At 49.2% G+C, this 24,410-nt stretch overlaps 1 protein-coding gene across 9 annotated transcripts in view; it reads right to left on the reverse strand.

The window, feature by feature from the left end:
- ADD1 (adducin 1) overlaps nt 1-24,410 on the reverse strand; it is an 85,400-nt gene that overhangs the window by 13,072 nt on the left and 47,918 nt on the right. For all 9 annotated transcript variants that reach the window (XM_080681184.1, XM_080681188.1, XM_080681181.1 and 6 more), the window contains exons 2-9: nt 23,228-23,441; nt 19,252-19,414; nt 13,905-14,056; nt 9,067-9,147; nt 8,674-8,823; nt 6,509-6,652; nt 6,311-6,409; nt 4,286-4,462 (exon numbers count right to left, since the gene is read on the reverse strand). In XM_080681184.1, the coding sequence (XP_080537310.1) occupies nt 4,286-4,462; nt 6,311-6,409; nt 6,509-6,652; nt 8,674-8,823; nt 9,067-9,147; nt 13,905-14,056; nt 19,252-19,414; nt 23,228-23,422 (1,161 nt within the window). In that variant the 5' untranslated portion in view covers nt 23,423-23,441. The remainder of the gene's footprint in view (nt 1-4,285; nt 4,463-6,310; nt 6,410-6,508; nt 6,653-8,673; nt 8,824-9,066; nt 9,148-13,904; nt 14,057-19,251; nt 19,415-23,227; nt 23,442-24,410) is intronic.

The raw sequence follows: 24,410 nt of genomic DNA on the forward strand, positions 1-24,410 counted from the left end.
ACCCAGTTTCTTAAACTAATAAACTGAATGCTTAAATAGGTGCACTCTCCTGTTCATGTATTTCAATAAAAGGTTTAAAATTACTTGCTGTTGGCGACAATACAGATTTTACTAATCAACCTGCCTAATATTTATTTTTTTTTTTTTTTTAAATATATTTTATTGATTTTTTACAAAGTGGGAGGGAGAGGGATAGAGAGCCAGAAACATCGATGAGAGAGAAACATCGATGAGCTGCCTCCTGCACACCTCCTACTGTGGATGTGCCCGCAACCAAGGTACATGCCCTTGACCGGAATCGAACCTGGGACCCTTCAGTCCGCAGGCTGACGCTCTATCCACTGAGCCGAACCGGTTTCGGCAAACCTGCCTAATATTTAGATGCCGTGACGGTTTAGACGCCGTGACAGCTTAGGCGCCATGATAAACTCCAGGGAGACCAAACAACAGGCCCCATGACAACTGGTCCTGGCAAGATCACCAACTTAGACATTCACTTCACCCCTTGACTCTGCCTGGCAGCCATTCACTCTGCTGTGAAAAGTGCCCCCAACTCTCGCCTCTAGGCCAACACCTGCCGTCCCCTCCCCCGGCCCTGAGCTGGACCAGCCTGTTTGCTGGCCCCACAGGCAGCATCCCCGAGGCAGGGTGGGCATCAGCCTCCTGTCCTGCGCAGCTTGGGGATGCGGCATGGCCCCCCCTCCTGAAGGCCTCCCTGTGCACTGCGGACGGGCCCTGTGACTGGCTTCTCGCCCGTGGAATGGCGAAGTGACAGGACGCATTAGGTGCGTGTGCCGCCCATCCTGAGTCTCCTCTGTGCAGTACGGTCTGAGGAAGCACGCTGCCATGGCCACTGCAGATGTAAGAAAATGGGCTCTGGCCACCGCCTGAGAGCCTGGCAGGGGGCCTCCCCCCGCTGAGCCTGCCACCAACACGGCCCAGCTGACGCCCTGACTGCCGGCAGCCTGTGAGCTCAGCTGCCCCTGCACCGCGGACCCACAGCCTCGCATCCGGACCAAGTCCTGCCCGGCCGCTTCGCGGGGAGCCAGAGCAATGGGGCCGGCAAGGAGTGCAGGGCTGGCCGACACGCCAGAAACGCGCACTTCCTCTCAGTTCGGGATTCCCTCTCCCTCTGGGTGCTTCTCTCCTGTGCGGGGCCACCTTCACCACCAACCATCCCTTAGTACGTTACAAAGAAGGACGCAGTAACCCCTGGAGCTGCTGCCGCCTCCCTCCGCAGTCCTCGGGAAGGGGCTCGGAGACGCTCACGCTCGGCTGAGGCTGAGATGACTCAGCCGGGAAGACTGTCCTCGGAAAGCACAGTGCCTATTAGTTCACATGTCCTCGTGCTTGGACAGCCAGGACCCGAGCAGTCTCCAGGACGCAGGCCAAACCACCAGGACTCCACAGAATTCTACCCTCACAGGGTGAGGGCTTGGTCTTTATTCTTGCCTTTAAATGCCGTGAAACCCAAATCAGAGGCAATACACGACCTCAGACCTATTACATGGCTGTGGACGGAAGGGGCCACGTGCTGACCTGACAGCTCAGGGGAGGCCTGCATGGCAGTCTTGCAAACTCAGAGACCTAAAGGACCCACAAAGGATGGTCTGAAATTAAACTGTAACTAAACGCAGTGATGGAGGGTAGTCACCTCCTAGGCCGGTATCTTCCCTGACAAGGTCAACCTTTATCTGAACTGATCCTATCTGTCTTTTTGCATCTATGATAACACACCCTTGAAATGTCTGGGTAACTGGTAACTTCCCTTTTTCTGGAGCCCCTGGGGCACAACCAAATGTGGTGGGCGCCAGGACAGATGCCACAAATTCCTTCATTATCATGTTAATTGTTCCTGCACCCACCTAAGTATGTGTCCATCATTTCACTTTTTATCCAATCCCAGGGTTTTCCCAGCTTTGCTTTATCCCACCTCCTTAATGCATCACCAGTGGATTTCATGTAACCCACCTATGTCCCTCCTTTGATGGCCATGTATAAACACAGATGTAACCCGCCATTTCGGAGCATCATCTCAATTCCTTGAGGTTCTGCTTCCCGGCACATGTCCACAGTTTGGCTCAAATAAACTCACAAAAATTCTTTACAGGTTTCAATGTTTTTTTTTACGTAAACATGGCTTAGTTAAAAATATGGATTCCTGCCTGGCTGGTGTGGCTCATTGACTGAGCATCGACCCACGCACCAGGAGGTCACCGGTTCGATTCCCAGTCAGGACACATGCCTGGTGTTGTGGGCTCGATCCCCAGTCAGGGGCATGCAGAGGCAGCTGATCACTGTACCTTGATTTTGTGGGAAACAATTAGCACTTCTGCTGTGTATGCTGAAATGAACTCCCACAGTGTGAGGATCTACAGCTGTTCTCTAACCTATTCAATGACCAGCAAACGCACGCCTGATCAGGATGCTAACTGGATCCTGGACTGTGACCAGTGGTCGCTGTCGTCTGTTTCTTGTGAAGCACAGGGCCTGCTACTATCAGAAACTGTACCAGGTCCGCACACAGGAAGGCTCTGAACAGCCTGGCGGTGCGGAATGAGTCACAGACCAGCCTCTCATCCTCTAGCTTCCTCCCCTCTTAAACAGAGTTACTGCCCAGTTTAGATTTTCTTCTCCGTTTTCCAGAATGTACTGAGTGCACAAGATGGGGAGGCCGCTGTTCCTCATTCTTGTCCTCTCTCCTGCTCTCCACTTACTTTTAGGCACAACGTCGAAGTGTCTGCCAGGAGGAGAGAAGGGCTGTGAGACTGGGCCCCCCCAGCCCTGGGGGGACTCTGACTCCGGTGCTGCCACCTGGGCCACCGCTGCCCCGCGCTCAAGCCCTCTCCAGCCGCCCTTCCTGAGGCCGCTCCCCCCGCTCTGCCGCCTGACCCAGCGTCCTGCCATCTCCTCGGTGGGCGGTTCCCCGTCCTGCTTCCCTAACCAACGCTGGCCCATGCGTCTCTGCCTGCGGCTCTGGGCATGCTGCCAGGGCGCAGAGCGCAATGCTGGCTGCACCTCCCTGACCAGGGCAAGAGCCACGTCCTGTTGGTGGCTACAGGTTCAGGAGCAGATGGTCAGTCAATGCGAACGATCTTCACCGAGCAACTGAATTCAGAAGTTCTGGAAGACTCTGCCCGCTGCTCCCTCACCGACCCAACCCACTCCTGTGGACACGCCCCTGAGCACACCCTCAATCAGATCCATGGATTCTTTGTGTTCCAAGATCTGCAGGAAAGGTAAGCCCCTTGCAGCCACCATCCCGTCCGTGGCCTGTTCCAAAGCCGGCCCGTCATGTGAGGCTGGGAGGTGTCCCAGTGGGGCCGGTGCTGCCCTCCCAAGCAGCCACACCCACACAGGCCTGCAGCCCTTCCCAGGGGCCCTGTCCCACGTGGCAGGACCGGTCCTCACGCCCACCAGCAGGAAGGGCCGCCGAGAGGTGACAGCGCAGCGTGAAAGGGCCCCTCCCAGAGCCAGCTGCCTTTCAGTGCGGTGGCTCCGACCCTGCGGACTTGTTCTCAGTAATCACAGACCGCGGCAAGGTCAGAGACGGACTGGAGGCATGTTCCCAGCCGCACCGCTCTCTTCAGCGTGCTGCAGCCTCGCCGCGATGCCCACCTCTGCCCAGCTCAGCCTGCTGTGTTCCTACCTGTCCTCTGAGGTCATTTCCAAGTGCCACCTTCTACCTAGTGTTCTCCCTGATCTGTGATATGAAAAAGGATGAAGGCCCTCACTGAAACCCCCCACACTAGCAGACTACGTCCTGCCGTGTCCACGCGGAAGCCCTATCATGCCAGAGCCCCCCACATTGCATCTGGGCTCGGGACCTGCAGTCAGGACGAGGCACACAGTGCATCAGCAGCCCGTGTCTGTGGAACAGTAATGGGCCTCCCAATAGCTAGAACTTCCTGGTCACACAAACAACGAAAACCCCTGGCCGACTGCTTTAAAAGTCCCCTGGAAAGCGGAGTGTGGGATGAAGGTGCTGAGCCACCCTCCGCCCTGGAGGTAGCTACCCAGCAGCCTGCGGTAGAGCAGGCCGTGTCCGTGCTCTGTCCCCACGGAGCCCAAACAAGGTTATCTTCAAAAACAAAGACAGACAAGGAATTCTCCCTCCACGTCACGGTGATTTAGCTTAGAAGTGCTGCTTGGTGATGTTTCAGGAGCCAGCGCTCGGACACTGCATGAGGATAGCCACTCCACAGCACCCCCTCACTGGAGCCCACACCACCACGGCTGTGCTTTACAAGGAGCCCCTACCACGAGGTGGTAGCAACGCTCTTACCAGGTTGTCGAGCATCCGCATGAGGGCTTCAAACTCCTGCTCACCGATCAGCCACGTGGGAGGCGAGGCGGTGCTCTCCCCTGCCGGGGCCCCCGGGGAGCGGGACTTGGCTTTGTACTTTCCCGGATCCAGGAGGACTAAGTTGTCCGGCCCTCCTGCACTGGCCAGAGTTCGAACCTTTTCAAAACAAGCCAACGTTACGGTCTGAGCTCCTTACTGAGAGCACAGGTGACTGTGAGAAACCACGAACACAGAAATGTCAAATCCCTGAGTGTAAGAATGAGAAATGCAGAACGGACAGTGACAGACGAATCACAAGGCTATGTTCAGCCCTGGCCGGGTAGCTCCGTTGGTTAGAGCATCACCTTCATACACCAAGGCGGTGGGTTCTATTCCCAGGTAGGGCACATACAAGAATCAGCCAATCCTATCTAATAAAGAGGGAATATGCTAATTGACCATCACTCCGTCACAAAGATGGCTGCACCCACAGCTGAGGCCAAGTTCCCATAAGGAGCCTTAACGAGCAATCAGCAGGGACCTGAGGCTACACCCTCCTCCACCCCTGTGGGGCTTGACAGGGGACCTCAAGGTGTGCTTCCCATCCTGGTGCTGGGCTAGGGGACCTCAGGCTGCTCCCCCAGCCCCAGTGCCAGGCCAGGGGACCTCAGGCCACACCCCCCTGCCCCAGCACCAAGCCAGGGGACCTGAGGCTGCGCCCCCCTGCCTGGCGGAGCTTGACAGGAGACCTCAAGGTGCACCCCCAGTGCTGGGTCAGGGGAACTCAGGCCGCGCCCCCCGCCCAAGGGGGACCTGAGGCTGCACCCCCCTGCCAATGGGGCTTGAGAGGGGACCTGAGGCTGTTCCCCCCCTCCTGGTGCCAGGCCAGGGGACCTGAGGCTGCGCCCCCCCCTACCTGGCGGGGCTTGATGGGGGACCTCAGGCCATGCCCCCCGTCCTGGCACCGGGCCAGGGGACCTGAGGCTACGTTCCCTGCCTGGCGGGGCTTAACAAGGGTGGAACTAGCCAGGTATGGATCTATCCCTATGGGGGGGCGGGGTGCGCGGCCAGGTCTGGGTCTCACACAATTTTGAGGCACATGTGGGTGGGCGGGGACTTGACTCTGGGTCCTGTGGTGTGCCCCAGACTCTGACAGGAGGAAGGTTTTCATATACATTTTACTAATTTTCTTTCATCTCTGACACTTCTATTATAGAGAAAGGGCAAATAGCAATATTATTTCCTCTAATTAATCCCCTTTTAATGTGCATGAATTTCGTGCACCGGGCCGCTGGTGAATACATAAATAAGTGGAACAACAAGTCTCCCCCCACCCCCTCTCTCTCAATAAATATTTTAAATGAATAAATAAACCCATAATGAATTTTTTTAAAACAAGGTTATTTTCAGAAGTTTTTCTTTAGCCTGAAGAAAATACTGGGCCCACCTACTTGGAGGAGAAATGTAAAATAACGTACTTTTCAAGAGCACGTGAAGCAGAAAGGGGAAGGCACGGCCGCAGACGCCAGTGAGGAGGACCAACGGGGGCTGGGCAGCACTTGCCACCGAGTGGCGTAAGTGGCACTCACGGCCGTGAGACTGCGGCAAGCTTCCAGCTCGCTGCTCCCGTTTTTCCAAAAGGAGTGCCAGGAGGGTCAAGTGAACCCCATGCAGTAACGTATGTAAAGCACCTGACACAGGGGCTGGCACACACTGTACCCACGTGCTCCGTAAAGAAAAAAAACCACCGTCTGCCAAACTAAATCAGTGAAATGGCATTTGCCCTGATCCATTTCCAAACCCACGAGCTCAGATTTGGCAGAGAGCTCAAGACTCATCCTGCAAACCAGCCTCTGAGGTTCTGGGGTGGGGGGTGCGGCCTGAAGTCCCCTGTCAAGCCCCACCTGGTGGGGGGCGTGGCCTGAGGTCCCCTGGCCTGGTACTGGGGCCGGGGGAGCAGCCTGAGGTCTCCTAGCCCAGCACCAGCAAAGCCTAGACCCAGCGCAGACAGCACGCAGCACCGACCTGGATCTCGCATGCAACCACGAGGTTGTGGATGTAGTAGAAGGCCTCCTCGACGCTCTCTCCGACGGACACGAGCCCGTGGTTCCGGAGGATGAGGACCTGAGGGGAACACGAGCGCTCCGTGGAGGGAAGGACACCGGTGCTTCCGCTCTCCTCCTTCCCTCCATAATGGAAGCGCCAGGTTACGTGCCTACTGACCTTGCTTTTAGGACCCAGATTTTTCTGGATCAAAACCTTTTCCTCTTCATCAACCAGAATGCCATGGTAATCATGGTAAGCCACTTCTCCGAGGGAAAGGGCCTCCGGGGAGATGGGCAGGAGCCCGCACTTCATCGCGGAGACCTGGAGAGCAAGCGGTCACACTGAGCGAAAGCCCTCGCTGGCTGGTGACAGGGCAGACGCTTTCCTCGAAGAAATGAAAAAGGGGAACAGCGTTAACTTTGTTCTCTTCTCAGAAATAAATGAACCCATGAGCTTAAAAAAATTACTCTGGGTCTTAGTGCAGTGCACAGTTAGAGGCTAAGCTGGGAGAGCCCCAGAGGAAGTCCATGTCTTCCTGGACCTCCTCCTGACGCTAGCCTCTGTGAGCTCAGACTTAATGACAAGGTGAGCCCCGGGCCCTGAGCACAGGCAACGGCCTCTACGGCTGTGTGTGCGGGTTAGACTGAGGTGGGACCGAAACACCTGAAAATCAGATAAGAGCAAATTTGTACAAGTTTAGGATAATTATACTGTACAGTTTCTTTACATTTATTTAGGTAAAAAACAAAACAAAACAAAACTAACTTAACCTTGCAAGTGTGGCTCAGTGGTTGAGCATCAACCTATGAACCAGGAAGTTGCTGTTCAATTCCTGGTCAGCACATGGCTGGGTTGTGGACTCAATGCCCAGCAGGGGGCGTGCAGGAAGCAGCTGATCAATGATTCTCTCTCATCATTGATGTTTCTCTCTCTCCCTCTCCCTTCCTCTCTAAAATCAATAAAAATATGTAAAGAAAGACAATACCACAAAAAAGGCAATATAATATTTAATTCCTTTCACAGTATCAGCTTTAAGAAACTTCCTTACCTACAAGAAGAAATTTCCTTACAAAGTAAGCTTTTGATAGTTTTTGAAACAAATTACATGGTAGCTGCTTATAGCCATATTCTCAAAGGTACCTCTCTAATGGTTCTTGGGTTTTAAGAAAAAATTACATCCTTCAGAGAATGATATATTTAATAAAACTGATGTTGATATCAAGAACCACATATTCAAAGTAAAATAAACCAGATCACTCACTCACTTAAACAAATCAACATGCATGACATTCAAACATCAAGAGATTAAAAATCAAGCCCTAGCCAGTTTGGCTCAGCGTTGGCCCTTGGACTGAAGGGTCCCAGGTTCGATTCTGATCAAGGGCATGTACCTCAGTTGCAGGCTGGATCCTCCTCTGCCGAGAGGGAGCAGGGGGGAGGAAGGGATGTGCGGAAGCAACCAATCGATGTTTCTCTCTTTGTGTCTCTCCCCCTCCCTTCCACTCTCTCTAAAAATCAATGGAAAAATATCCTCAGGCGAGGATGAACAAAAATAAAAAATGAATTTTAAGAAGATATTAAAACTCAGCATTACTGAGTCCATTAGGTCATCTATTGTACACACAAGCCCATGAAGTCACGTAAGTATGAGACTGGTGATGAAAAGCCCATTCCAGACAGTGTGCCATTTTCACAGGACTTCCCTGCAACCGGCACGCTCCTTTTCAGCCTGAGCGGTCTGGGCTTTGTCAGGGTGACCGGGCACCCAGCAGGACGCAGCCGGGTGATGGGCTGGGCAGGCCCCTGGAGGGCTGTGGGCTTGGAGGCCTGCTCTCCACAGCCGGCACTATAGTGCCCTCCTGCCCCAACTGCCGCCTTCTTCTGACCTCCCCAGTCATGGTGCAGCCTGGGCTCCTCCCCGACGGCCCATCAGCACCCTCCAGGCCCTCGAGTCCCACTCACCCCTTCCTGAGCCCACCGCACCCTTACTTACCACCCACCCTGCCGTCCCTCCTCTCAAACAAAGGCCGGCCAAGTTACTGCTGTCATTCTGCACTTCCCCAGTGTTCCACACACTGAAATCTGCCCTCCACTGTCACCACGCTCTAATTTTCTACTGTGGAAGTCTAATGGGCACTTTCAGACTCACGGGTTTTTCAGTATACGGACCCCTTAAAAGAAAAAAGTCTTTTAAAAAAGTCAAGCTTAGTGAGTAACAAGTTTTTCAATCCAACGAAGTTAGGTCTAAGGACTTATGTGCAACAAGAGGCACTTGCGGGGAAATGTGCAGAGCCTCTCACTCAACAGCTTCCAAACTGCAGTGGGAGCGCGAGGCCACTCACCGCCGCCCCTGCAGGCGTGTGAATATGGACCACGCACTTCACGTCCGGCCGCGCGGCATAGATGGCCGAGTGCAGCGTGAAGCCAGCTTGATTGACGCCTAGATTAGTGCTCCCACGGTCTACAACATCTCCTTGCAGGTTGATTTTCACCTGAAAATAGGAAAACAAAAATTATCAATGTCAAAGGGACTTCAAATTACCCTAGCTAAAATCATTTAAACCAAATGTTAGTGTTGTAACTACTGGTGAAGGTTTTTTGTGAGTTAATCACACAAAACACGACTTCTCTTCTTCCTTGGCTTTTCCACGTCTCACAGGATCAGAAGGGGTAGGGTTTAATGAAGTGACGTGACCTACACAGTCATGACGCCAAGAGGGAAAGGCCATTCTTACCAGACTGGATGCAGTCACTTCGCTGTAGAGAAGCCCGAAAGGCACAATGAGGAAGTGTTCCTGCTCGGAGCTCACTCTGGTCTGTAGGGACATGACTGAGTTAGAGCAAAATTCAACTGAAATCACCTGTATCGCTTTGGGGCCACGAACTCACAGGCTTGGCGAACATCTATACGGCACAGAGCTTCTACTGCGGTCGTGTGTCACGTAAGGAAGTGCATCTTGGTCACATTCATGATAACTAGCCAGTGGCATGCACCAAGACTGCACTCCTCCGGTACATGACAATGAGAACTAAAGCTCACTTTTTACAAGTCTAACAGATCTGTTTTAGAACTCAAAACCGGTAGGACAATGAGCCATCACAAAACCACAAGCAGGAGTGCTTCCGTGCTGCCTGATCACGTTCAGAGCCCCTGCTGGTGAACAACGTTCCCTCAGATTGATGCTGAATAACTGAGCCACTTCCCGCCTACTGTTGGACTCTGGAAGTTTTTCAGTGCTGCCCTTCCTGGCTTGGCTCAGTGGATAGAGCATCGGCCTGTGAACTGCAACGTCCCACGTTTGATTCGGGTCAAGAGCACGTACCTCAGTTGCAGGCTCCTCCCCGGCCTGGACCCTGGTCAGGGCACGTGCAGGAGGCAACCAATCGATGCGTTTCTCTCACACTGATATTTCTCTCTGTCTTTCCCTCTCCCTTCCACTCTCTCTAAAAATCAATGGAAAAATATCCTCGGATGAGGATTAAAATTAAAAAGAGAGAAAAATAAATTAAAATTAAAATTTTTTATTATTTCAGACAAGGCTATAATAAATGTATCTGTATACCATGTTTTCGTCTTTCACTTAGCTCCTTCACATTATTTCTAAGAGCGTGCTTTACAGATCTACATATTTTAGTGGACGGGAAAGGGACATTTCCGTCACTCTTCGGTCCCCGGTGGACTACTGCCGCCTTTCCTGCATGGCCTCCCTCACGATGAATGCCCCTTCTGTGTACAAGGAACAAACTCTAATGTCACACATCTTAAGGTCACTCACTGGAAATCAGTATCTCTGGCAAAGACAGCCATCCCACCCCAGAAGCACAGTGCACTGGCCACAAAGGTGGGCTCCAGACCACCTTGGAGCTGAGCCAAGACGAATTAAGGGATGGAAAAACCCTGCCAGCAGCCAACTGCCACCAAGAGAGGAAACCCAACCCATATGTTAATTGGGCCACCCTGTCTCTTGACACCAACTTCTTTAAATCAGATCTAATTCAGACAATTGCCTCTAACCCTCTAACACCTGTTAGCATTTCTCAGTCTCTTTAGCCGAAAATCCCATGGTACTTGTTCAAAGAAAGGGCACAATGACTTGTTAGCACCTTTGATTACACTGATAAATACTGCTAACAGTTCTTTTCTGTTAAGCGTCTATATGATAACACCTAGATTGTAACAAAAAAGGATGCCATAAATAATTTAAAAACACAAACTTTCCTCCTCAAAGATTCTCTAGTTCACAAGATAAAGGAAATGTTTTGGTAAATTCAATTTAATTTTTACTCAGTATTTAGCCCCAAAGTCCCAAATAATTGGGGGGGGGGCAGGGAGCGGGACACAAGCAATTGAAGCGATTCAACCTTATTTACACAGCATTCATAACAGGACTGGTGGTAAACATTTTTAAACTTCCGAAGAACGAGACGATGTTATTAAAGCCAAGGATCACGTTTCCTATCATAGCTGTGACATTTCATGGAACTAATTTTTACACATTACATCCACACATTACATCTCTACACCGATGCCGGCCCCTTCCATGCAGGCACACGGAGCAGAGCTGGCAGCTGTGGAGGGCTAACTGGACCCACTGACCAAACATCAAAAGGCACCATGGAGTTCTGTGGGACAGTTTGGCTGGCACAGACTTTCAGTTCAGCCGGGTGTTCCACGCAGTCGTTCATCCGAGAGGACATGTGCGTCTACTCGGTGCCCAGCAGTTCTTGCTCCTGGGCACACACAGCATGAGACACACAGGAGCTCCTCAAGGAGCTGATGCAGACTGAGGCAGGTGTGGACGACGAACATAAATGTACAGTACGGCTGAGGTCACTGCTACGGGGAGAAACGAAGAGGACGAGTTGGGGTGGGGTAGCATTCTACAAACATGACAGTGTGGACACGACAGGGTCAGGTTGCCGGAAACCAATTCCAACATGTAATCATTACAAGAGTTTCACCAAAAGGTTGGTGAAGCTTGGGCGCCTCAACAAGGGTGAGCCACATATGTAGTTTACCTGTTGGAACTGCTAAACGGCACTTCCCCCAAACCTGAATAGGATTGTCTGCTGCCAGACAGCTCAGGGCATTTTACTGCCTCCTATTGGCCAAACACCTGAACAGCTGTAGGCTGTTCCCCAAACTGACAATATCCTTTGATACCCTACCCTTTGAATGTATTATCTCCACCGTGCCTTAGGACAAATTGTATTAATAAAAGCAGGGTCCTGAGTTCATGAAGGAGTATTTTTGTTTGTTTGTTTAAAGCCGTGGTCGGCAAACTGTGGCTCGCGAGCCACATGAGGCTCTTTGGCCCCTTGAGTGTGGCTCTTCCACAAAATACCACGGCCTGGGCGAGTCTATTTTGAAGAAGTGGCGTTAGAAGAAGTTTAAGTTTAAAAAATTTGGCTCTCGAAATTTCAATCGTACTGTTGATATTTGGCTCTGTTGACTAATGAGTTTGCCAACCACTGGTTTAAAGTATTACATATATTAGTACATATATCTCCTTTTTTTTCCCCCCACTGACCTTCCCCCAGCCTCCCCTACCCCCTGTCACATGCCCTCATCCCACCCCCCCAGTGTCTTGTGTCCATTGGTGTGCTTATATGCATGCATACAAGTCCTTCGGTTGATCTCTTTCCCCCCCGTCCCCAACACTACCCTCGAGGAAGGAGTCTTTAGTTCCTTTAGCTGAAGATCCTCTGACCCCCAATGCCTTTCAAAATTATCTTTCGTCCTTGGACTCCTTCTTAATCATCTACGCATCAGCCCCTTTCTCCAGATTGCTGAACCCTTTGTAACGCTGGGACAAGAACCCCGGCATCAGGTTGGCATTTTGAAAAGTTCACTTTAGTGGCCACATGCAGAACAGACAGGAGGTAACTTGGTATCTCTGGCAAAGACCTATATCCCATCCCAGAAGCACAGTGCACTGGTGACAAAGGTGCGCTCCAGACCACCACCTGCAAGATTTAGCGTTCCTTCGAGTCCAGATTGGAGCTGAACTGAACACCACAGGCTGAGTCCACACGTAAAAACACCTGTGTGTGCGTGCGCATGTGTCTGTGCGTGTGCGCATGTGTCCGTGCGTGTGCGTGTGCACATGTGCATGTGGGGTGTGTGCGTGTGCGTGTGTGCATAGAGTGTGGAGAAAAGGGCAAAACCATCTAAATGGCTGCTAGCACTATTGCCTCAGGGAGAGCAGAGTACTGGCAGTTACAACTCCCCTTTAGCCATCTGTGTAAGGAACACTTGTAACTATAAGCAGGAACTATATTAATAACTTAAAATATCCAACTAAAAATAAATGAAAAACCAAGATTGGAACAAGTTTAAAAGTCCAAGGAAGGAAACAATTCCAAGAGGCCATCTCCACAAAAGAGAAAGGCAAACGAACACCTGGCAATGCCTTCGGAATCGAAGAAGGCAAGGAGGGAATGGAATTGCAAGGCCGGAAGTCGAGTCTGGGCACAGGCAGGGCCACTGAAGCAGTGTCAGGAGTAGAGAATGGGTTCACACATCAGTAAGGAGTGCCCATTTTCTCTGTGACACAACAGGGTCACCTGCTGGGCGAAGGAAGTATGAGTGAGCTTGTGAGGGATGGCTCCCTCCAGCTGCCAGGCCGTGGGAGGGGTCCCCTGGAGACCAGGGTTGCAAATGTATGGAGATGGCCAGTGGCTCTGCTGTGAGGCTCTCTGCAGGCAGATCTGGCTGCTCTGGTCCAGGGAGGGAGAGGACGGTGTGGACAAAGTGTTCCTGACGTGATGGACCGTGCATTCCAGCTGGACAGCACGGGGCGTGAATACGGGCAGACCGACTGGCTGCAGAAGCGAAGACCCACAGAGCAGAGCAGGTTTCATTCAGTGATGGAACCCCAGAGTGAGCACACCGCTTGGTACAGAACAAGAAATGTTTACAGCAGACGCCGAGTAAATATTGACTGTAAGAATGAATTGAAGAAAATAAAGGTCCTGATAATGTTGGAAAACGGCTAAAACTAGAGTAGCTAAAGAAGTAAAATAAGAGATGGAAAGAAAATAGCTTCATTCTTAGGTTTTTAGGCATAAAAAGATCTTTAAAACTGCCTGTATTTGGTAAACACTCTTTTTTTTTTTTTTAAATATATTTTATTGATTTTATACAGAGAGGAACGGAGAGGGATAGAGAGTTAGAAACATCGATGAGAGAGAAACATCGATCAGCTGCCTCCTGCACACCCCTTACTGGGGATGTGCCCGCAACCAATGTACATGCCCTTGACCGGAATCGAACCTGGGACCTTTCAGTCCGCAAGCCGACGCTCTATCCACTGAGCCAAACCGGTTTCGGCTAAACACTCTTTTATTAAGTTAGCATGCAAGAAAGGAGTTCTAAAGAACTACTGTTCTCTAATTTTTAATTCAAACTGGCTAGTTCTCAGATTTTTAGACTCTGCAGTCAGGAATCAGAAGGAAGCTCGTCCAAGCTTTACTTCTGCTCAGTGCTTCCCCCTTCTCCTGAACAGAAGAGGTGGGTGGGACCAGACCCACGCAGGTCCCTTTATCAGTTACTATCTCACCCGGTACTCACTGTGATATGATTGTAGATAAGCTGAGACCACCCAAAGAGGTCTGCCAGTCTGTAAAATGCCGCCAGTTTACACCGCAGTAACTTCTCCCCTTTGTCATAGGCGATAGAATCGGATCCTCTGAGGTCGTTCACAGGAGTTACCATACCAAGACCTGAGACAAAGAAATACAAAGCACGAAGATTTAATATGTCTTACCAAAAGTAAATCAAATAATAACAGTTCTGAGATATTACTCTTCCATACTACACCATAAAGTCAGTCTTAAAAACTCAAAGACAATTTCATAAAGACCATATTCTCCAACATTAATACAATTAAGTTGAAATCAATTAACAAAAAGGCAGCAAAATAGGTAGGATGCAATAAAGCAAAGCTCAGAAGGAAAGTTACAATATTAAACATTTATTTTTTAAGAAATTTTTTTTAATAATCTAGATTTCTACCTTATAAAACTAGAGAGAGTAAATTAAATCCAAGATTAAAAGAAAATAGGAATAATAAAAGTAAAAGCAGATCTCAAACAGAAAAATAGAGAAAATCATTTAGTCTTGAGATTAAAAATGAAATCCTATATAATAAAGAGGTAATATGCAAATTGACCCTCACGCCCTCACAAGATGGCTGCCTACGACCAGGCCGGCAGGGGGGTTAGTGAGGGACGACCAAACAACTGAACAGCAGGCTGCATGGGGCGACCAGGCTGGAAGGGGGATTAGTGAGGGACGACCAAAAGACTGAACAGCAGGCTGCATGGGGCAACCAGGCTAGCAGGGGGTGCAGTTAGGGGCGACCAGGCAGGCAGGCGAGCGATTAGGAGCCAGCGGTCGAGGATTGTAAGAGGGATGTCCAACTGCCGGTTTAGGCCCAATCCCCAGGATCGGGCCTAACCCGGCAGTCAGACATCCCCCAAGGTGTCCCGGATTGGAGAGGGTGCAAGCTGGGCTGAGGGGACCCCCCCATGCATGAATTTTGTGCACTGGGCCTCTTGTAAAATAATGAAAACAAAATAAAATACGCCTCCAGACTCATCCACAAAACATAGCCACACTATAAATTACCAGTGTGAAGAAGTGGAGAGGCGCCATCATACCCATCTTTCCGACCCTGAAAGAATCAAGGGCCCTGGTTGGTGTGGCTCAGGTGGATGGGTGTCGCCCTGTGCACCAAAGGGTTGCCGGTTGATTTCCAATCAGGGCACATGCCTGGGTTTCAGGCTCAATCTCCAGCCGGGGTGTGTAGGAGGCAGCCGATCGATGTTTCTCTCTCCTCAATGTTTCTATCTCTCTTTCCCTCTCCCTTCCTCTTTCTAAAATCAAAAACATTTTTAAAAAATATAAAAAAGGATAAAGGGGTAGTATGAATAACTATGCCAGCAAATTTTTTAACTGAGATAAAACAGACAAGTTGTTTAAGAGATACAAGCTACCAAAGCTCACTCCATGAGAAACAGATATTCTGAGTAGCCCATTCCCAGGCCCAAATGACTTCCCTGTGAATTGTACCACACGTTTAAGAAAGAGTAACACCGGTCCTACACAAACTCTTCCGGAGCACTTCCCAGCTGACTCTGCCGGGCCCAGCATTACCGTGACACCAAACCACACAAAGACACGGCGTCACAGGAAAGGGACAGACCAGCATTTCTCATGAACACAGACTGACAATTACTTAACGAAAGTTTAGTACATAATCCAGCAACATGAGAAGAACACATCATGGCTAGGGGAGTTATCTCAAGAATGCAGGGTTAGCTCAGCACTCAGAAACCCATCAGTGTAATTTACCATGTCACACTGGAGAGGAAAACCACGGAATCATTTTAGCAGATGCAGAACAAGCATTTCAACATCCACTCAGGACAAAGGCTCTCAGCAAATTAGAAATAGAAGGGAACATCCTCAACTCGGCAAGGAACACCTATCTGCACAGCTGACCACTACCATCAAACCTCATGAGGAACGGGTGAATGTTTTTCTAAGGTCAGGGACAAAACTGTTTTTGAATCTTCTTAAGTCTCTATCCCAAGCCCACACAAAAACTAAAGAGAGCAACGAGGCTAACAAACCCAAACCCAAAGACGATCTCCACGACACGCGAGATAACGACAAGGTAAGCCCATGAGCCAGGAAATACAGGGGCAGGGCTGTCGCCGGCAGAGGGCGTGACATCAGCATGGGCCACTGGGACTCCCAAAGAACCAACAGAACTCACAGGGCCCTACCTGGTTTGGCTCAGAGGATAGAGCACTGGCCTGAGGACTAAAGGGTCCAGGGTTCGAGTCTGGTCAAGGGCACATACCTACCTTGCAGGCTCAACCCCTGGCCCTGGTCAGGGTGCATGCAGGACGCAACCAATCAATACGTCTCTCTCGCGTCAATGTTTCTCTCACTGTCTCTCCCCGTCCCTTCAACTCCTTCTAAAAATCACTGGGAAGTATCCTCGGGAGAGGAGTGACAATCAATCAATCAATCAATCAATAATAAAAGAACTCCCTAGGAAGCTCAGCGGCCCGGTTCAGAAGGGCAGCTGAAATCAGGAGCTCCGCACACTTTAGTCCACACTAACTGCCCATGACTGTCTCTGAGGACGAAGTCGCACACTAAGAAATTTATAGAAACCAAAAGACCCAAACTGAGTACCACAGACCATCAAGAGAAGAGAGAAGACAAGAGGAGGGGAGGGGAGGGGAGGGGAGGGGAGGGGAGGGGAGGGGAGGGGAGGGGAGGGGAGGGGAAACGATCCCCATAAAAGCCCTGGAGAAGAACAGACCAGACTTCATTAAATCAGCTGCCATTTTTCAGCACTTCACAAACGCAAAACAAGAGGGCGCTCTAGAACCGTGGTCGGCAAACTGCGGCTCGCGAGCCACATGCGGCTCTTTGGCCCCTTGAGTGTGGCTCTTCCACAAAATACCACGGCCTGGGCGAGTCTATTCTGAAGAAGTGACGTTAGAAGAAGTTTAAGTTTAAAAAATTGGCTCTCAAAAGAAATTTCAATCGTTGTCCTGTTGATATTTGCCTCTGTTGACTAATGAGTTTGCCGACCTAGAGCCATGACTTTGGAAAAACTTTCCTGTGCAAGGCTCCGCCAGGAAAACTGGTTTCATGTAAACACAAACACAAAAACAGCATGCTCACACGATACAAAAATTATTATACAAAAAGGCAGAACCACATCCCTGCCGACAACAAAAGCACACAAGAAGACACGTCCACAAAACAGGTGAAACCGATACCCTATTATTTCATAACAAGGCAGAGAAAGGCATTTTCACGAAAGTGAAAAACACATTTAACATTTAAGATAATTAGGAAAATAAATAAATAAATAAATAATTATTTTAAAAATAATTTGCTAAACAAAAAGTTGGAGAAAAGTGAAAAATAATTTTTTAAAAATCAAGGAAATGAAAGGGATAAAAACGATTTGAGGAAAAGTGACAATTACAGAAGACAAACCAAGAAAATCCAATATGCACATAACAAAAGCAAAGCGACAGAATACATACTAAACACCAATTCAAGAAAATATGGCTAAAACAGCGTTGGCCAGTATGCTCCGAGGTTAGAGCAGCAGCCCTTACCCTGAGGGGCTGTGGGCTGGATTCCTGGCCAAGGGCAAGTGCCTGGGCTTCAGGTTTGACCCGTTTCCGGTCGGGGCTTGTGCAGGAGGTAACAGTCCTGCCTGGGTTGTGGGCTCGATCCCCAGCAGGGGGTGTGCAGGAGGCAGCTGATAGATGTGGATGAACTGATGTTTCTCTCTCCCTCCCCCGCCCTCTCTCTCTAAAAATCAATAAAAGCATATTTTTTAAAAAAGAGGTTAATAGTGAAGAGGGTGGGTGACTGGTAAATAAATCTCGGTTTATACCTGTGTGGTGGTTATAAAGGTGTTTACCTTAAAATCATGCGTGAGTTATATGTCATTTGTTCTATGCCATCTATATATGCTATACTTTACAAAAACAGTTAAAATTTGTTTCTAAGTTTAGATTTCTTTCTTCCTTTCTTTTTGTGGTATGACATTCTTAAACTAAAATTTCCTTTACCTCTGATTAGAAGACAATATGCAAGGAACTATATTGCATTATTCTTTTCTTATCTAATTCATAAGAAATGTCACTGGACTCCATTCAGAATCCCTGTGAAAACCTTACTTACTACCATTTGACCTCGAGAGGGAGGTTTGCGCTAGTCAACTCAATGTCTCTAGACATGAGTGAGCTATGACCCTGGTGCACGTCAGTCCGCCTCTAAGAACACCACGGAACGGACAGGTAACAGCAAATGCCAGGCGACCTAACGGAAACCAAGACCTGATGTTGGTCGCTCAGCAGCAGACCACCCACTAGAACCACCAGAGCTTGACCGGCTCAGTCACAGGGGTCACACTAACTGATGCTCCAGGGACCCTGGGCTCCACCTTTGCACAACTCATCATTCTTTGCTCACATTCTCACATGCACCCAATAAATCCATCATTTTCCCTCCGGCTTTCTTTTGGAATTTTTGTTTCTCATTTATTTGCAAGCAGCAGTGAGGAATGGTGGGTAAGAAACGTTGGCCTGGCTGAAATGAGTTCAGGCAAAATCAATGTGCTATCTACAACCATTATTTCTGCTTAGTTTAATTCACACAGGGTCTGAGAAGCCACATAAAAAGTCATGTGGCCCAGCCGGTGTTGCTCAGTGGTATGAACCAGGAGGTTACTGTTTGATTCCCGGTTAGGGCACATGCCCAGGTTGCAGGCTCGATCCCCAGTGTGGGGCATACAAGAGACAGCCAATCAATAATTCTCATCATTGATTTTTCTCTCTCTCCCTCTCCCTTCCTCTCTATCTATATATACATACATATATATATACACACACACATACACACACACTGAGTGGCCAGGTTATTATGTGCATGGGTGAGATCCAGCCAGCCTGGCCAGGGGAGGGAACATGGGTGGTTGGCCGGCCTGCCTGCTGGTCGAACTCCTGGTCGAGGGGACAATTTGCATATTAGCCTTTTATTATATAGGATATACACTGAGTGGCCAGATTATTATGCGTTCAGAGATCATCATAACCTGGCCACTCAGTGTGAGTGTGAGAGTGTGTGTGTGTGTGTGTGTGAGTGTGTGTGTGTATAAATAAATACATATGTAAAAGTCATCTGCCTGAGAAATAAGTCTCACTGGCTCATAAAAGAGGAGCCCCCTCTACATTCAAGACGTTTTCAGGCTTACAGCCTATTTTTTACTAAAACACATTAATTTTCACAAACCTCCATTCTATATATTCCATGTATCTCAGGAAATTTTTCCTGGGAAACGACAGCACGTACAGAGTCAGGGGGTACTCACTCATGTTCAAGGCAGCCATTCCTCCTTGTGGGGCCGCCGGGTAGACACTCGGAGCATTTGTGGTCATAAAATCTGCAATCTGCTGTAATGCCAGCAGGCCGGTGGGGTTTTTCCCCTTCTTAAACTGCTCCTGTATCATCGATTCCAACTCTTCACAGAAAGCCTAGTAAACGGTAAATTCCAACAGTGAGACACCATTTCCTTTGTTTCTGGAGAAGGCAAGGGTAACTTTCACGCAGACTGAGTTGCTGCTTGTTTTCAACCAGTCCTGGGAAGGTGGATGGATCCTCTCACATATAACTACTTGAGGCACAAATTGGTACATTCTTTCTGGAAGGAATTTAACAATATAAACGCTTAAAAATTTGAGCAGGCATCCTATTCCTCGGAATCCTTTCTAAGGAAACACTTAGGGACGTGCTCAACATTTATCTGTAAGGATGTTCACCGCAGCAGTACTGACAGATGGCAAACAGGTGACGTCCACGGGTGAAACAGCCGAAGACTAATGAAATCCGCGGACCCACCTGACCAGCAGCCGCCAACCTTTCGGGCCTCTCGGACCCCCAGCTGGCGACCGCTGCACCGGGCAATGGAATGCTACGCACTTTCAACGTGAAAGACCAAGTAAATGGCATAAATGTACTCTTGATATATATCTGAGTTAAAAGGTTATAAAGAACACACATGCATCTTATTTTTCTTTTTAAGTTCTTTTTTTTTCTTTTAAAATAAATCTTTATTGTTCCGATTATTACAATCGTTCCTCTTTTTTCCCCCCATAGCTCCCTTCCACCCGGTTCCCACCCCACCCTCTGCCCTTACCTCACCCCCACTGTCCTCATCCATAGGTGTACGATTTTTGTCCAGTCTCTTCCCGCACCCCCCACACCCCTTCCCCCCCGAGAATTGTCAGTCCACTCCCTTTCTATGCCCCTGATTCCATTATATTCACCAGTTTGTTCTGTTCATCAGATTTTTTATTCACTTACACATGCATCTTTTTTAAGAGCAGATGCATATGTAAACATAGAAAGACTAAAAGTAATACATCAAAATGCTCATTGTAATTCTGTGACAGAATCACTAGTAACTTTCATGTTCTACTTTACGCTTCTCAGTATTTTCTTCATAATACATTTTTAAAATTAATGTTAAAAAAGAAACCCCAAAATACTCATCCTTTATAAAATAATCCTAAATTAGGCAGAAAGGTTAATAAGTTGGGTTGATGGGAATTTTCACATGAAGTCACTACTGAAATACACATAATGTATAATTTCCCCCAAAATTATTAAAATTTTTCACATATCCTATAAAGAAATAAATATTGTCAGATAATGATACATAATATTTAATGTGAAAGTCTGCGTTCACTGATCATCCCGACCTGATTATGAGCACTCCCGGGGCTGCTGTGTGGTTCCATGTTAACCTTACTTCTAGTCTCACCGCTTGAGCTGAAGAGAGAGATTGCGAAGGGACAGGCTGAGTACGCCTGTCACTGGAGGGAAGCAAACAAAAGCAATGCCTCGGCGTCAATTCAATGGCATAAAAGAATGCCAAGAGCCAGGAGCCCCTGCCTACCACACCACGCTACCTAATGCCATCCATCACTTCTGCGGTAGTCAAGGAGGGAGGGGAAAGCTGGCAGGGCCTTTGACTGCAAGGAAAAACTGTATCACTGACACATGGTTCTGGGCTACCTGTGATGGCAATGCAGACTGCAGGGATCCAGACAGACATGCACAGGAGCAGGTAAAGAGATACACAGACAGACGGCCCCACTAACTCTCCCAGAGTGTGCTGGGCACAGGGCATGCAAAAGCTGAATTAAACAGCTCCCTGCCCTCACGGGCTCTCCACCTGAAAAACCAATCTATTCCCATGGTTTTCAAATCCACATACAGCTCTAAGGGAAGCTCAATTCAACATACACTAAGCATGTGCTACACACACTACACTCTGCACTAACGTCCTCTCTGCTCCAGGACCCCATGTCGCACTGAGACGGTAACTGTGCGGGGACTTGACTGCCTTTGCAGTGCCTGACACTCCATCCCTAGTGATCTGTTGCTTTCATGTAGGAACACTGTTCAAGCCAAAAGTCTAGATGTGGCACCGATTCCTTTTTCTTCTCCCCTCTTCCTCTTATTGATCCCTCATTCAAAATGAAACTCAAACGAGTCTAGCCCTCTCCCCTCCACAGGAGCACCCTGACCCAAGCCACCATCACCTCTTGCTTGGAAGACGGCTTTCTCCCTTGCCCACAGGATGCACTGTCTTCTCTACACCAAAACCAGACAGAGTTCTGTAAAACGGAGTCGCGTCTTTCCTGTCTGCAGCCCTCCAGTAACTGCTGTGCTCTGAGTGCAAAACAAACCCCTGGCCTGAGCTTCCCCAGCCTTCCAGGACCTGCTCCCTCCTCCCTCCAACCGCTGCACCTCCCTCCCTGCACCTCCCTCCCGGTGCCTCCTCTGCTCACACCCTGGAGCCCACCGATGCCCTGGTCCTGGGAATGCACGTTTGCCCCTCCCTCAAGCTGGAATGCTCCTCCCCATGCCCCCTGCACAGCAGCCAGCTCCTTCCCCTCGCTCAGAGTTCAGACCAGGGGTGGGCAAACTTTTTGACTCGAGGGCCACCATGGGTTCTTAACCTGGACCGGAGGGCCGGAACAAAAGCATGGATGGAGTGTTTGTGTGAACTAATATAAATTCAAAGTAAAGGAGCAGAGGGGAGAGCAAGAGAACCGGATAGAACAGCCGGATCCGGCCCGTAGTTTGCCCACGGCTGGTTCAGATTCACCTTCCTTCCTCAGATAGGCTTTAAGAAGAGAAAGAGAAGAGGAAGAAGAAGAGGAGGAAGAAAAAAGATAAAAAATATGAACAATAAAATGGCAATAAATAAACATCTATCAACAACTGAATCTAAATGTCAAAATAAATGAACAAGAAATCCAACGAACAAAATAAACTGATGAATAAAACAGAACCAGACTGACGGATTTCGGAGGGAAGCGGGAGGGGAGGGGACAGGAGAGATTACTGCATTACCTACGGACAGACAATAGGGTGGAAAAGGCCTGGGGCAGAACGGAACCGGTGGAGGGGGACCGTGGGGAGGGGGGTAGAAGGGGGGACACATCTGTAATACTCTCAACAATAAAGATTAAAAAAAAGAAAGAAGGCCTGTCCTAACCAAGTCATACACAACCTAATCATCCAACTGCTCTTTGGTTCCTTCCTGCGTCTCTCCAACCAGAATGCAAAGTTTGAGACTGCATCCCGGTGCTTACACAGGTGTTACATATATGTCCAAATTCATCAAGCCGGACACTTAAGATCTGTGTACTTCACTGTACATTACACCTCAGTAATGTGTGAATAACAACAACCAAACAAATACATCGAGAGTTAGAGGCCAATTCCTTGAACAGCACGTAAGAGACAACAAACATGAGTAAAAAACTCAATGACTATCTGCCAATGGCACCCCACAATATTAAGATAGTGAAGCGAGAACAGATCAGCAGAACGCGGTACACAGGGCAGCAGCGTCCCAGGAGGAAAGGTAAAGTCAGCTCCTTCACCTAGAGACAGAAGACACTTTGGTGGGTGTGAGTGTCCTTCAAAAGCTGACCAATCAGTAAATCAGGCGCTGCCGAGGCCTACCATGTGCCCCACCCAGCCAGGTATTGTGGAGGAAACAGCAGCTTTTAAGAGGTGCCAGTAAGTGAAGACTCTGAGAAGCAGGGAGAGTGAAGAGGAGAAATAAACTCCAGCTGCCCTTTGTGACACTACAGACTGCTCCCTCTTGCCTGAGGACTGGAACTGCACGGATTCTTTCAGCAGCAATCATCCCGCAGACAGAGGCCTGGCTGCCCGTGTGAGGACCTGACTGACACACACAACAGCACGTCCGAGGGGCAGCGCTGGAGAAGGAAGGAGGAAGATACGTGGAGAAGCAGCGCTCTTACCGGACTCTGCAGGATCATGGACACTCTCTTTTTTTGCTCCATCATGTTGAAGTCCTGGCGAAGGTCAGGGGCCATGTTCCTCTCCCGCAGGTATTCTGGATTATTCTCATCCACCCTGTCAAAGTACCTCTCTTTGTGAGGGGCTGTGGTCGGGGGTGGTGAGGTCACCACGGCAGCCTGAGCGTCACCATTCATTGTAGAATCTTCTAGGTCCCTGCAGAATGGAAACGAAGGGAAGCATTGTTTCTGAATCAGTGTGCACGGCGTTTCACAGCCGACACCAGCCCGACAGACACATGGCCGCGTGAGGGCCTCCGACCGCCTGGCCCTTGGAGCCACGCCATGGGGGCTTCCTTGGGGCCCTGGCTGGCCAGCCGTCGCCACCTTGCTCCAGCCAATGGCGTTGCTGTCCTGGCCGTTGTCCTCAGCAGACACCAGAACCATCTAACAACGCTACTATGTCTTCTCACAGCCTGAAGGACCAGATAGTAAAAACCTGACAAGACAGTTTCAAGTCAGGACACTGTCCCACAACCGTTCTTTCCTGGAGAAATTTGATGTCTGTTATTTTTCTAAAAAAGTTTCAGTAGTGATTTTTCAAAAGACTCCCTAAATAGATCAATAAGGGAGAAGCTGCTCACACATCTATGCACACAAATAAGAAATGACCCTCTTCAGCATCACCTTTTTGGTTCAATAGTAGGTACCGAAAACGTCAATATGCCCTACTTTGTGAATAAACCTAAAAAATACCCAAAAGACACAAATTTAAGTCTGCTAATATGTGCCCAGCACCAAGAAGGTACTTACTTTACATTCTTTTTAACCCCAATCTTTTATTTGAAACCAGAGGCCCAGTGCATGAAATTCATGCATGGGTAGGGTCCCTAGCAGCTGCCGGCTGCCGGCCAGGGCCTCCCTTCCCCAGCTGCCGGCCGGGGCCTCCCTTCATTCTGCGCCGCCCCTGGTGGTCAGCACACGTCATAGCGAGCGATCAAACTCCCAGTCGGTCGAACTCCCGAGGGGACACTTTGCATATTAGGCTTTTATAGATATAGATGATGTTCAAAGATACTAAATTATGTTCATCTTTAACTACTAAATCTCTAAACCAAGCATGTCAAACTCAAAGGATAACACGGGCCCGATAAACAAGGTGTAAGTGGATGTGGCCACAAAAAAA

Source organism: Plecotus auritus (assembly GCF_963455305.1).
Source record: "Plecotus auritus genome assembly, chromosome: 1".
In the NCBI taxonomy this organism is placed as follows: Eukaryota; Metazoa; Chordata; class Mammalia; order Chiroptera; family Vespertilionidae; genus Plecotus; species Plecotus auritus.